Source organism: Gopherus flavomarginatus, chromosome 2 (assembly GCF_025201925.1).
Source record: "Gopherus flavomarginatus isolate rGopFla2 chromosome 2, rGopFla2.mat.asm, whole genome shotgun sequence".
NCBI lineage: Eukaryota > Metazoa > Chordata > Testudines > Testudinidae > Gopherus > Gopherus flavomarginatus.
This window is the reverse complement of record NC_066618.1, coordinates 167188124-167197781: the sequence shown is the minus strand read 5'-3', so window position 1 is coordinate 167197781 and position 9658 is coordinate 167188124. Positions and strand designations below refer to the sequence as shown.

At 41.8% G+C, this 9658-nt stretch overlaps 1 protein-coding gene across 1 annotated transcript; it reads right to left on the bottom strand.

Moving 5' to 3' along the window:
* Nucleotides 1-3395: 3395 nt before the first annotated feature.
* TCIM (transcriptional and immune response regulator) lies at nucleotides 3396-4661 on the bottom strand. Its single transcript, XM_050940363.1, has one exon. It carries the CDS (start codon nucleotides 4614-4616, stop codon nucleotides 4296-4298), a length of 321 nt encoding a protein of 106 aa, XP_050796320.1. The 5' UTR covers nucleotides 4617-4661; the 3' UTR covers nucleotides 3396-4295.
* Nucleotides 4662-9658: the final 4997 nt, after the last annotated feature.

The following is a 9658-nucleotide window of genomic DNA, read 5'->3' as shown; positions in this document are numbered from 1 at the left end:
TGAGTCCTCACACTTGCTAGTCCAGTCCTGTCACTGGCTCTGCTTCCAAAGCACTACCAATGCACTTTATTCCTGACCACATGCAGCCCCTGGTACTCTACCTCTAGGCCCACACACACAGCTCTGCGTGCATCTTGGTCCTGACTTGCAGCCTCCTCTGCTCAGTTTGTCTTGAGCACAGATTACCAGCTAGGCAAAGCTGTGTGATGGTTTGGGGATATGGGAATGAGTGACTGAATTGACAGCAACACATTTATTTCACATGGGAAATGCAAACTGTATAAAGCCTGAAAACCAAGAATACAGGGCAGGGCCACCCAGAGGATTCAGGGGGCCTGAAGCAAAGCAATTTTGGGGGTCCCTTCCGTAAAAAAAAGTTGCAATACTATATTCTCATTGGGGCCCAGGGCTTGGGGCAAATTGCCCCACATGCTCCCTCCTCTGGGAAGCCCTGATACTAGGGGAGAGTGGGTGAAGATCAGAATGGAATGTGGGATGCTTAACAGTATTAGGGGAAGTGACAGCAGTTGATTTCAGATAAGCAAAGGAGGCGAGCACGTACATTAGTTGGTACCAGCTGTTTCAGCATTTTTAAAATATCTTCCTGCAGTATGATTTCCAAGCAAGCCTCTCCATTCCCAGTATATAATACTAACCAAAAGAATATGGACTTCCATGGGTATATCAACCCCGAGGGATTCTAGTCTTAGAGCATTTCTGTCTCCCACACAAACCCATTTTTTGTGTAAATCACATGGAAAAAACTATGCAATACAAATCCCCTGAGTGACTTCCCTGCAGTCGTCGAGGGGATCTGCACACACAGTGTGTTGTCCCACCACAGATGGCGGCACACATTCAAATGAGGGATTCGAGGTGACTGCATCAACTCATCATAGGCCTCATCCAAAGCCCACTGAAGTCAGTGGGAGTATTTCCATTCATTTCGGCGGGCTTTGGATCAGGCCCAGTGTTTGGCGCTGACACCTTAGACATACACATCATGTAAGCCATTTAGTATGGCCCCAACTGGGATGAAGGATTGTGCCAGTGCAGTCCCTTAAAGAGGCTCTGACCAGGCACAGGGGTCTGCCTACATGGATCTGAATGCAGGACCAGGGTCTATATTAATATATTATGGTTTTGTCTCATTTTGTTCAAGCCAGGAGATGTTGCACGGCCACATGCCACGGGTGTACTTCCCCAATCCACAAGTCCTGGTGTTTCCAGTTTAAAAGTGAGTTCAGATAGGTCCAGGGAGCCATTTACCAATTTTTGCAGGTCTGCACGTAGCAGTTTATAGCAGGGGCAGGCACCTATGCCAGAGCCACTGGGCTACAACCCTGAGGGCTACAACTAATTTGTATAAAATGGAACAGATTGCTTACCTTATCTTTAATACAAAGGTGCAAAAAATGGAATTTCCATCCTGTGGGAAATTCAGATATTTCTGTTTTTGTCTTTGCCCTGAATCGGGACAAAATGTCAAAATCTTGAAATATTTCATGGAACTGAAATATTTTGATTCAAAAACATCAAAACAACATTTTCAAAACCTTCCACATAGATTATGTTGAAACAGTAAAATATTATAAAATTAATAATATCAGAGTAAAATGAAGTGAAACCAAACAAGTCTAAAAGAAATATTTCTATGTTATCTAAATGAAACGAGAGTCTAAATCAGGGGTCAGCAACCTTTCGGAAATGGTGTGCCGAGTCTTCATTTATTCACTCTAAGGTTTTGCATGCCAGTAATACATTTTAATGTTTTTAGAAGGTCTCTTTCTATAAGTCTATAATATATAACTAAACTATTTTTATATGTAAAGTAAATGAGGTTTTTAAAATGCTTTAAAAGCTTCATTTAAAATTAAATTAAAATGCAGAGCTCCCCAGAGCGGTGGCCAGGGCCCGGGCAGTATGAGTGCCACTGAAAATCAGCTCGTGTGCTGCCTTCGGCATCATGCCATAGGTTGCCTACCCCTGGTCTAAATGAATCGTTTCAAAACTTTTCCGTATAGCATGTTGTCAGAATCTACATGGTCTTGTGAAACATTTAGATTGTGATGAAATAGCCTTTTCTATGGGTAAATTGTTCAGTCAAATATTTTTTTGATCAGCTCTTTGGAGACTGGTGGTTCCAGTATGCAGTCTTGCACCCCAATTCTTTCCAGCTCTGCCTTTGGCAGGGGAGACAATTAGATCCATTATGTAGCAGCCCAAACTGCTGCATAAATAAACCCATTCTACATGCAGTTGGCTTTTGCTGTTGACCCCTAGATTTGTACATTTGCGCAGCATGAAGGGCATTTAGCTCTAGAACTCACTTTCGCTGTTGGTCTGACAGACTCCAAGTCTTTTGATCTTCCAGGTATGGTCTAAGACTCAAATAATTTCTCAGGCTTTTGCCTGCGGGATCTTTGGGCCGCGCCTGCCTTATCCTGGAGGGAATTTACTTAGAACTGATATTGATCAGTGTGCAGTGGCATTTCATTTTTAAACTTCTTGGTGCTCCTTGGGAATGGCTGGGTGCGCTTTACAAATCTATAAATAAATACAATTGCCTGCTCTATTAAGTAGTTTAAAGGGGCCATTTCTAGCCTACCTGATTTATTGTCCATTTGTATTTTTTCACTGTAAGAAAGCAGCAGCTGGCCTATTACTCCTCTGAATCATTTTAACTTTCAGTGGAGTAAGCAAGGTCATGGGAACTTACTTTTTTTTAGCCGGCAGATTATTAGAGGACATGTTTATAAATAGCTATTCTGTAGCTCTGTTTAATGACTTTGCGTATAAGCTACATGGTGAGCGCTGCAGTATAAACAGCTAGAGAGATTGTAAGTGCCTGATTCTGCTACAATTGAAGTCAATTATAGAAATTCCATTGATTTCAGTGGATTATCCGTAAATGTCCTTATTTGCAGGAGAGATGGGAGCCTGGGGGAACCAGATAGTTTATTTTTGGTTGCTACTATTTGTTTTCTAAATAATTTATATTGGAGGCTTCAGGGAGAAAATGCAAAATATACCCATTGATTTAATATTAACCATTAGCATTTTGGCCTAAGAGAATCAGCAGTTACGAGTCTGATGATTTCCATTTAGGCTCTATCAGAGCAGCTTCCTGGATGCATCAAAGTCAGAGCTTAGTAATGAGGAGTGAAATCCCAGCTCTGTGAAGTCAATATAGTAAAACTCCCATTGCCTTCAATGGAGCCAGGATTTTACTCCAAGGAGTTTTAAGAATCTGCTTCCAAATGGATTGACAGGCAGTTAAGGAAAGAGATCTCATATTTCACCACATCCCCCCAAAAGGATATATTTAAAAGGTAAAAAGCCAAGAACATAGAAACCCACCCTCTTTTAGAATCAAGCATTGCGCACAAAAGAGGTTATATAGTATCATTATAATTTATTAGGTTTGTAGCTCTCCATATGCAATAAATTATAGTTGATATAACTATAGCATTGCCATAAAACAATACCATGGACTATTTCTAATATCTAACACACTATCTACAAGTAAGATCTGTAATTATGGCATAATAATATCAATGAGAAATGAACAAAATATCTTTAAAAAAGACTTTCACAGTAAATTCAGTTCAGGGAAGGAACTTCATTATTTTTGCTTTTGTGCAAGTAATTCATGATACGAATATACCACATAACAATGAGAAAAGAGATACAATTGCATAGTGTTTCTAAAGAAAATGCACTCCCTGAAGGTTGAACTTGTTACACTCATGTGGTATATTTTTAATGCATTTTAACAAATGCAAAATAAATGATCAATAGCTGATCAATCACTATAACCCTCCATCCCAGTAGACAACAGTGAGGCTTAGAAATCATTTAAACATTCAGTAAAAACGAATTTTTAAAAAAAGATGAAATCAGTAAACAAGTAGAAGAAAAAGTTCTATTCTGCTTTCACCTCAGATTTACTGAGAAAATTGAGTCTGAGTGTTTGTGTCATTGTCCCATAGTTCTGTGCCTGGAAGCGCGCTGGGTATGTTTCTTGCCAAACATGCTGGTTTCTTTCACTCATGCGTAGGCTTTTCTGGTTCTCTTGTTGCTAACACCAGTTCTTTCGCATTTGGAGAGTTCTTAATCACTCCGGGAAGCTTTTTGCAGTGTGTAGAATTGGATTGAATGCTTATGACCAGTTTTTCAGGTTCACTTTTCCTGCCAGAAGCTTCCATGGTTGTGGAGAATATCACATTTGTTAAGATTTCACAAACTTGTTCTTTAAATATAGCTTTTCTTCCATCCCCTTTTCCTTGGATAGTTCAATGCACTTTAATGGAATATTTCTGAAGTTTCAGAAACTGGAAAAGTTTGTCTTTTGTTCTCTGCTTTAGTGCCATTAATGCTCGTGTTTTCTCCTCCAAGTCCTGATCAGTGTCAAGTATGATCCTGGCTCTTTCCTCTGCTTTCTTGTCTCCAGAGTTTTTGAAGAGCTTCTGAAGAGATTCCTGATCTGTGCCCTCATAGATATTGGCCACGGCTTTCTTTCGCAAGGCTGTGTCAAACCGATAGCCATGGACTGATGGGCTCACTCTTAAGGATGTAGACATGGTTGAAATTTGATTGCTTTTCTTTGCTTTCATCTATATCAGATGCACCGGTATTTGCCTTCTAGGACTCATCAGAGAGATCAGTACAAAACATATTCACAGAACTGCTATTTAAAGGCATCCAGAGCAAAAAAAAAACTGGAAGGATCAAGTTACAGCAATGACATCAGAGCGATCTCAACACAGAATAATTATAGGCAGATTTAACAGTTAAGCTGCCAAATTTCCTTGTTTGTAAAAATGAGAGCAAAAGTTTTCCTTTACTTATGTGAGGAATAGACTTTATACACACAGCCTTTGGTTGGTATGCTCAAAGAAGGAGAACACATTCAGAAGTTTTTGCCAAGTAAAACAGACTCATTTGCAAGAGAGAGGTTGTTAATCCATTTGAGGAATAAACCTCTGTCGTAACTTATTACTATACTACTAAAAACTGTTCGCGGGAGCAGGTCTGAGCTGCTGTGCTCTTTGTATAGTTCTCTGTGAACCATTTCTAGTCCAGCCAAAGGGAAGTGTAATAAAGGAGTGACATACACTCGGGTCTGATTACTGAACGCTTGGGGCTGATTATTCCACAATGAGAATAATACTTAGTGCTCATAAAGGGCTTTGCATTTTCAAGGTGATTTACAAACATCACTCCTCACAGCACCCCTGTGAGGCAGATATTTCCTCAGATTTCATTACACACTACGTTCATATCTCCATCAAAGCCAGAGCTACACTCTTTATACCTGCCAGGACATCTGGCCTCTGGAGCACATGGAAGCATGTAAATCACCCTCTCTCTGGAAAGCCCCTCAGCAACCAGCCAGAACAAAGTCAGCACAGAGCAGAGCTGGATTGTCCTGTTTAGGTGGGTTTAATATGGGATCATCGTGTTACTTCCCCCACTCTGAGAAAGCTCCGATTTCCCCCCTACACTCCATGCCCCAAAGACCTCACATTCCAAGAACCGTCACTCCAGGAGATGAGGGTTGGATATAGCTACTTAAGGAGGGTCAGTATTTGTTGTGTGGGCCTACGGGGGTCACTAGAGAGCACTGCTAGGTGCCACTTCCCTCGCCCCCCACCCCCTCCAGGACAGCGCAATGGCTGGGGGCATTGCAGATATAAAAATCCCACCGTTTGCTGCCTTATCCCAGGACACTTCAGCCAGAAGTCAGGAGAGGTCATTTTTGTCCAGCCAACTTGCTGCTCCATGTTACCCTGATCACTGCTTCCCTACAACCCAGGGCACTGCCTATGATTAATTATGGCAGCTCGGGTTAATTAAAAATGCTTAGCTACCTCAGTGGTGGGGTGCTTTATGAGTGGAGAGGGAGACAGATAATGCCAGTTGACTGACAGATAACTGTGGTCAAAACTCAGTTCTGCTTTCTGCTTTTCACATGTTGACCCTAGCGGAGAGCTGTGACAGTGTTGCTGGAACACTGTGCCCTAGACACCCTGGTTAGCCCATAATGCTATTGCAGCTCACTTCTCTTTTTCAATTTTTAGCAGTAGCAGAAAAGAGAATAAAAAAGAAAAAAGGGTTTTAAGGCATGATAAAGAGCTGCCATGAAAGACAGAAGCTTCCAGTCCAGCCACCAATTTAAAGTCATATCAAATATATGCACATTTACTTGACTCCGAACATGTGCTTTAATTAATTTCAGATCTACATAGTTTCATAGATTTTATAGCCAGAAGGGGCCATTAGATTATCTAGTCTGACCTGTATAACACAGACCATAGAACTTCACCGAGGTTCCCCTACTTTAAGCTTAATATACTTGTGTTTGGTCACAGAATTTTTTTTTTTAATTATCTCAATAGGTAGTAGTCACGCAATAGTTTGCAGTGGCTCAGTGTCCTGTGGTCTTTACGTCTAGGCGGTTAATTCTTTAGAAAAGGTCCTATTTCTTTTGCTTGATGGTCTGATTTAGAACTGGTCAAACTCTGCAGGTGCAATGTTTATGAACATTTGTTTGAATTCGCACAATTGGTTTGGTTTGAATGTGCTCAGACCAGTCTTTGTGAGATTATTCAGTCTTTGTGAGACATCTTTGGCTCTTCTTTGAGAGAATGCCGTGATCCACAGGAGAACAAGGCTGCTCACGTGTGAACATCAGGATTGGCTGCTGAATATTTATGTATTATTTTTTTAGCACTGTTGGCTACTTGCCAATCCATATGCTTTATTCTCCTATTTTAAAAGTTTTATCTATCCAGTCAGGGACCAAAAGCCTCTCTAAGTGACTGGCCACACACCACAAATAATGGTGGACCAGGACTCCATTGTACTAGCACAAAAAGACAGTCCCTGCCCCCAAAGCAGCTTACATATAACTAGGGTCCTACCAAATTCATGGTCCATTTTGGTCAATTTCATAGTAATAAATTTCATTACTTCAGCTATTTAAATGTGAAATTTCACAGTGTTGTAACTGTAGAGGTCCTGGCCCAAAAAGGAGGTTGGGGAGGTGGCCCGCAAGGTTATTGTATGGGGGCTTGGGGCTGGAAAGCGGTGGCTCATGGCCAGGAGTCTGGCTCTGAAAGCAGAACCACCGCTAGCAGCAGCGCAGAAGTAAGGATGGCATGGTATGGTATTACCATCCTTAATTCTGTGCTGGTGGGCCGCTGACTTTAAGCTGGGTGCCTGGCCAACAGCCGCCGCTCTCCGGCCACCCAGTTCTGAAGGCAGTGCAGAAGTAAGGGTGGCAATACCGCGACTCCCCTAAAACTACCTTGCAACCCCCCTGCAACTCCCTTTTGGGTCAGGACCCCCAATGTGAGAAACGCTGGTCTCCCCCATGAAATCTGTATCATATAGGGTAAAAAGCACGCAAAAGACCAGATTTCAGAGTCCGTGACGCAGTTTTCATGGCCGTGAATTTGGTAGGGCCTTAGGTATAAATAATGTCTCTTTTTTATTAAATTACTTGTGAAAAATACAATAAGGAGCAAGTGAGATTGTTTTGTGAATGATTCATGAACAGAAAAGAGAGGTAGTTGTCAAGGACAGTATTTAGATAACAATTCCGCCTGTGTGCTTTATGCTGGTTCGAGCTTATCATAGTATCTTTCCCCAATCTGAACTTTAGAGTCCAGAAGTTGGGGTACTAGAATGAATTCCTCTAAGTTTAATTACCAGCTTAGATCTGATAAGCTGCCACCAATCAGGAATTCGAGTTCCTGATATACTCTGGTCCCCCCAAAACCTTCCCTGGGGACCCCCAAGACCCAGACCCCCTGGATCTTAACACCCCCTTTCCTTACCGTTGCCTTTGTCAGCCTTCCCCTCCCTGGGTTACCCTGGAAGATTACAGTGATTCAAACCCCTTGAATCACAACACAGAGAAATTAGGTCTCCTGGAGAGAGAGACAGATTCACGCTCCGTGAATCTAAAACAAAGGGATTCCACACTTCCCCTCCCTTCTCCTTCCCTGTTAAGTACAGACTCAATTCCCTTGAGCCTCAACAAGGGGGAAAAAATCAGACAGGTCTTAAAAGCAAAACTTTTAACAAAAAGAAAGAAAAAAGTAAAAGGTCTATCTCTGCAATTTAGATGGTAAAAAGTTACAGGGTCTGTCAGCTTAAGAAATTGGAGAAATAGCCTCCTCCAATAGCAATACAATTTAAAATACTTCCAGCCAAATACACATTTGCAAATAAAGGAAAAGAAATAAAAAGACTATACCGCCTTTCTACCTTTATACTTACAAAATTGGAATAGAAGATCAGAGAGCCTGTAGGTACGTGTGGTCTCTCTCAGAGCCCAGAGAGAACAAAACAAAACCTAAAAAAACACAAACAAAGGCTTCCCTCCACCGAGATTTGAAAGTATTTTGTCTCCTGATTGGTCCTCTGGTCAGGTGTTGCAGGTCACTGTTTATTAACCCTTTACAGGTGAAAGAGACATTAACCCTTAGCTATCTGTTTATGACAGAGCTTGCCAGAGTTCCTATCCCAGGAGGAGGGAGGGGATGCCATTTAGCCATATGAACTCTTCCATATCTGTATATTATTAACAGGCTGTAAGTAAATGTGTTGGGCACGCCCTAGGTCCAGTGCCACAGCTCTTATTCAGCCAATATCCCGCTGAATCAGATGGACTTTTGCTTGAATACGTATTGCAGCACTATTATCCTTTAGCATTATCATCATCTAGGGTTAATTTGTTCCTCTTGCTGTTGAATAGGTCCATGAGAGAGTTTCTATTGGTTAAGCACCCCTTTCATCATGTGGATATTAACATTGCTGGTTCTTGGTTTTGTTTTGGGGTTTTTGGGGGGGAGGGTGTTTCCCCCAGGAAAGGGAAAAGCCTCATGTTCAATTATCAATTGCTATTCACCAACCAGAGAGTCAAGGTTAGTGAGGTAATATCTTTTACTGGACCAACTTACCTTGCTGAAAGAGACAAGCTTTCTGGCTTACAGGGAGCTCTTCTCCAGGCCTGGCACCTGAAGAACCCAGACCTGAAGAAGAGCTCTGTGCAAGTTCGAAAGTTTGTCTCTTGCCCCAAGAGAAGTTGGCCCAGTAAAAGATATGACCTCACCCACCCTGTCGCTCTCATATCCTGGGACCCACATGCTACAGCTACACTGCAAATATTCACCATGGAGTAATACATGGGGACAGTGGGGGGAGAGATTGGGAGGGGAGGAAATTCCCAACTCCTGAACTGCACATTTCCAGCTCAGATGCAAGATGCTGTCTCTGCAACACAGTAGGAAAAGTTTTGGATAAAGTTAAAAGTATTTTTCATTATAAAATATTAAATATACTTTGCTTCACTGGACAGATAAATAAGTTACCATACTGTCTGGAAATAGCATCAATTGTGCCGAACAAATCGTTATCTGTCTCCCAGCTGTATCTATAATGAGCCCTCCTGTTGTGATGCAGCATTGCTCCTTTGCCAGGGTAACAGCTATGGTACATTCATGCAGGACCCTTCTTTCTCAGCACCTATCACTTTTCTGCATGTGTTTACAATGATGTGGCTGATGGTATTAATTTCATAAAATTGTTGAAGCTACACAGTCTTGTGCACATAGACTGGTGCCAGACAGGCTCAGGAAAGGGTCTT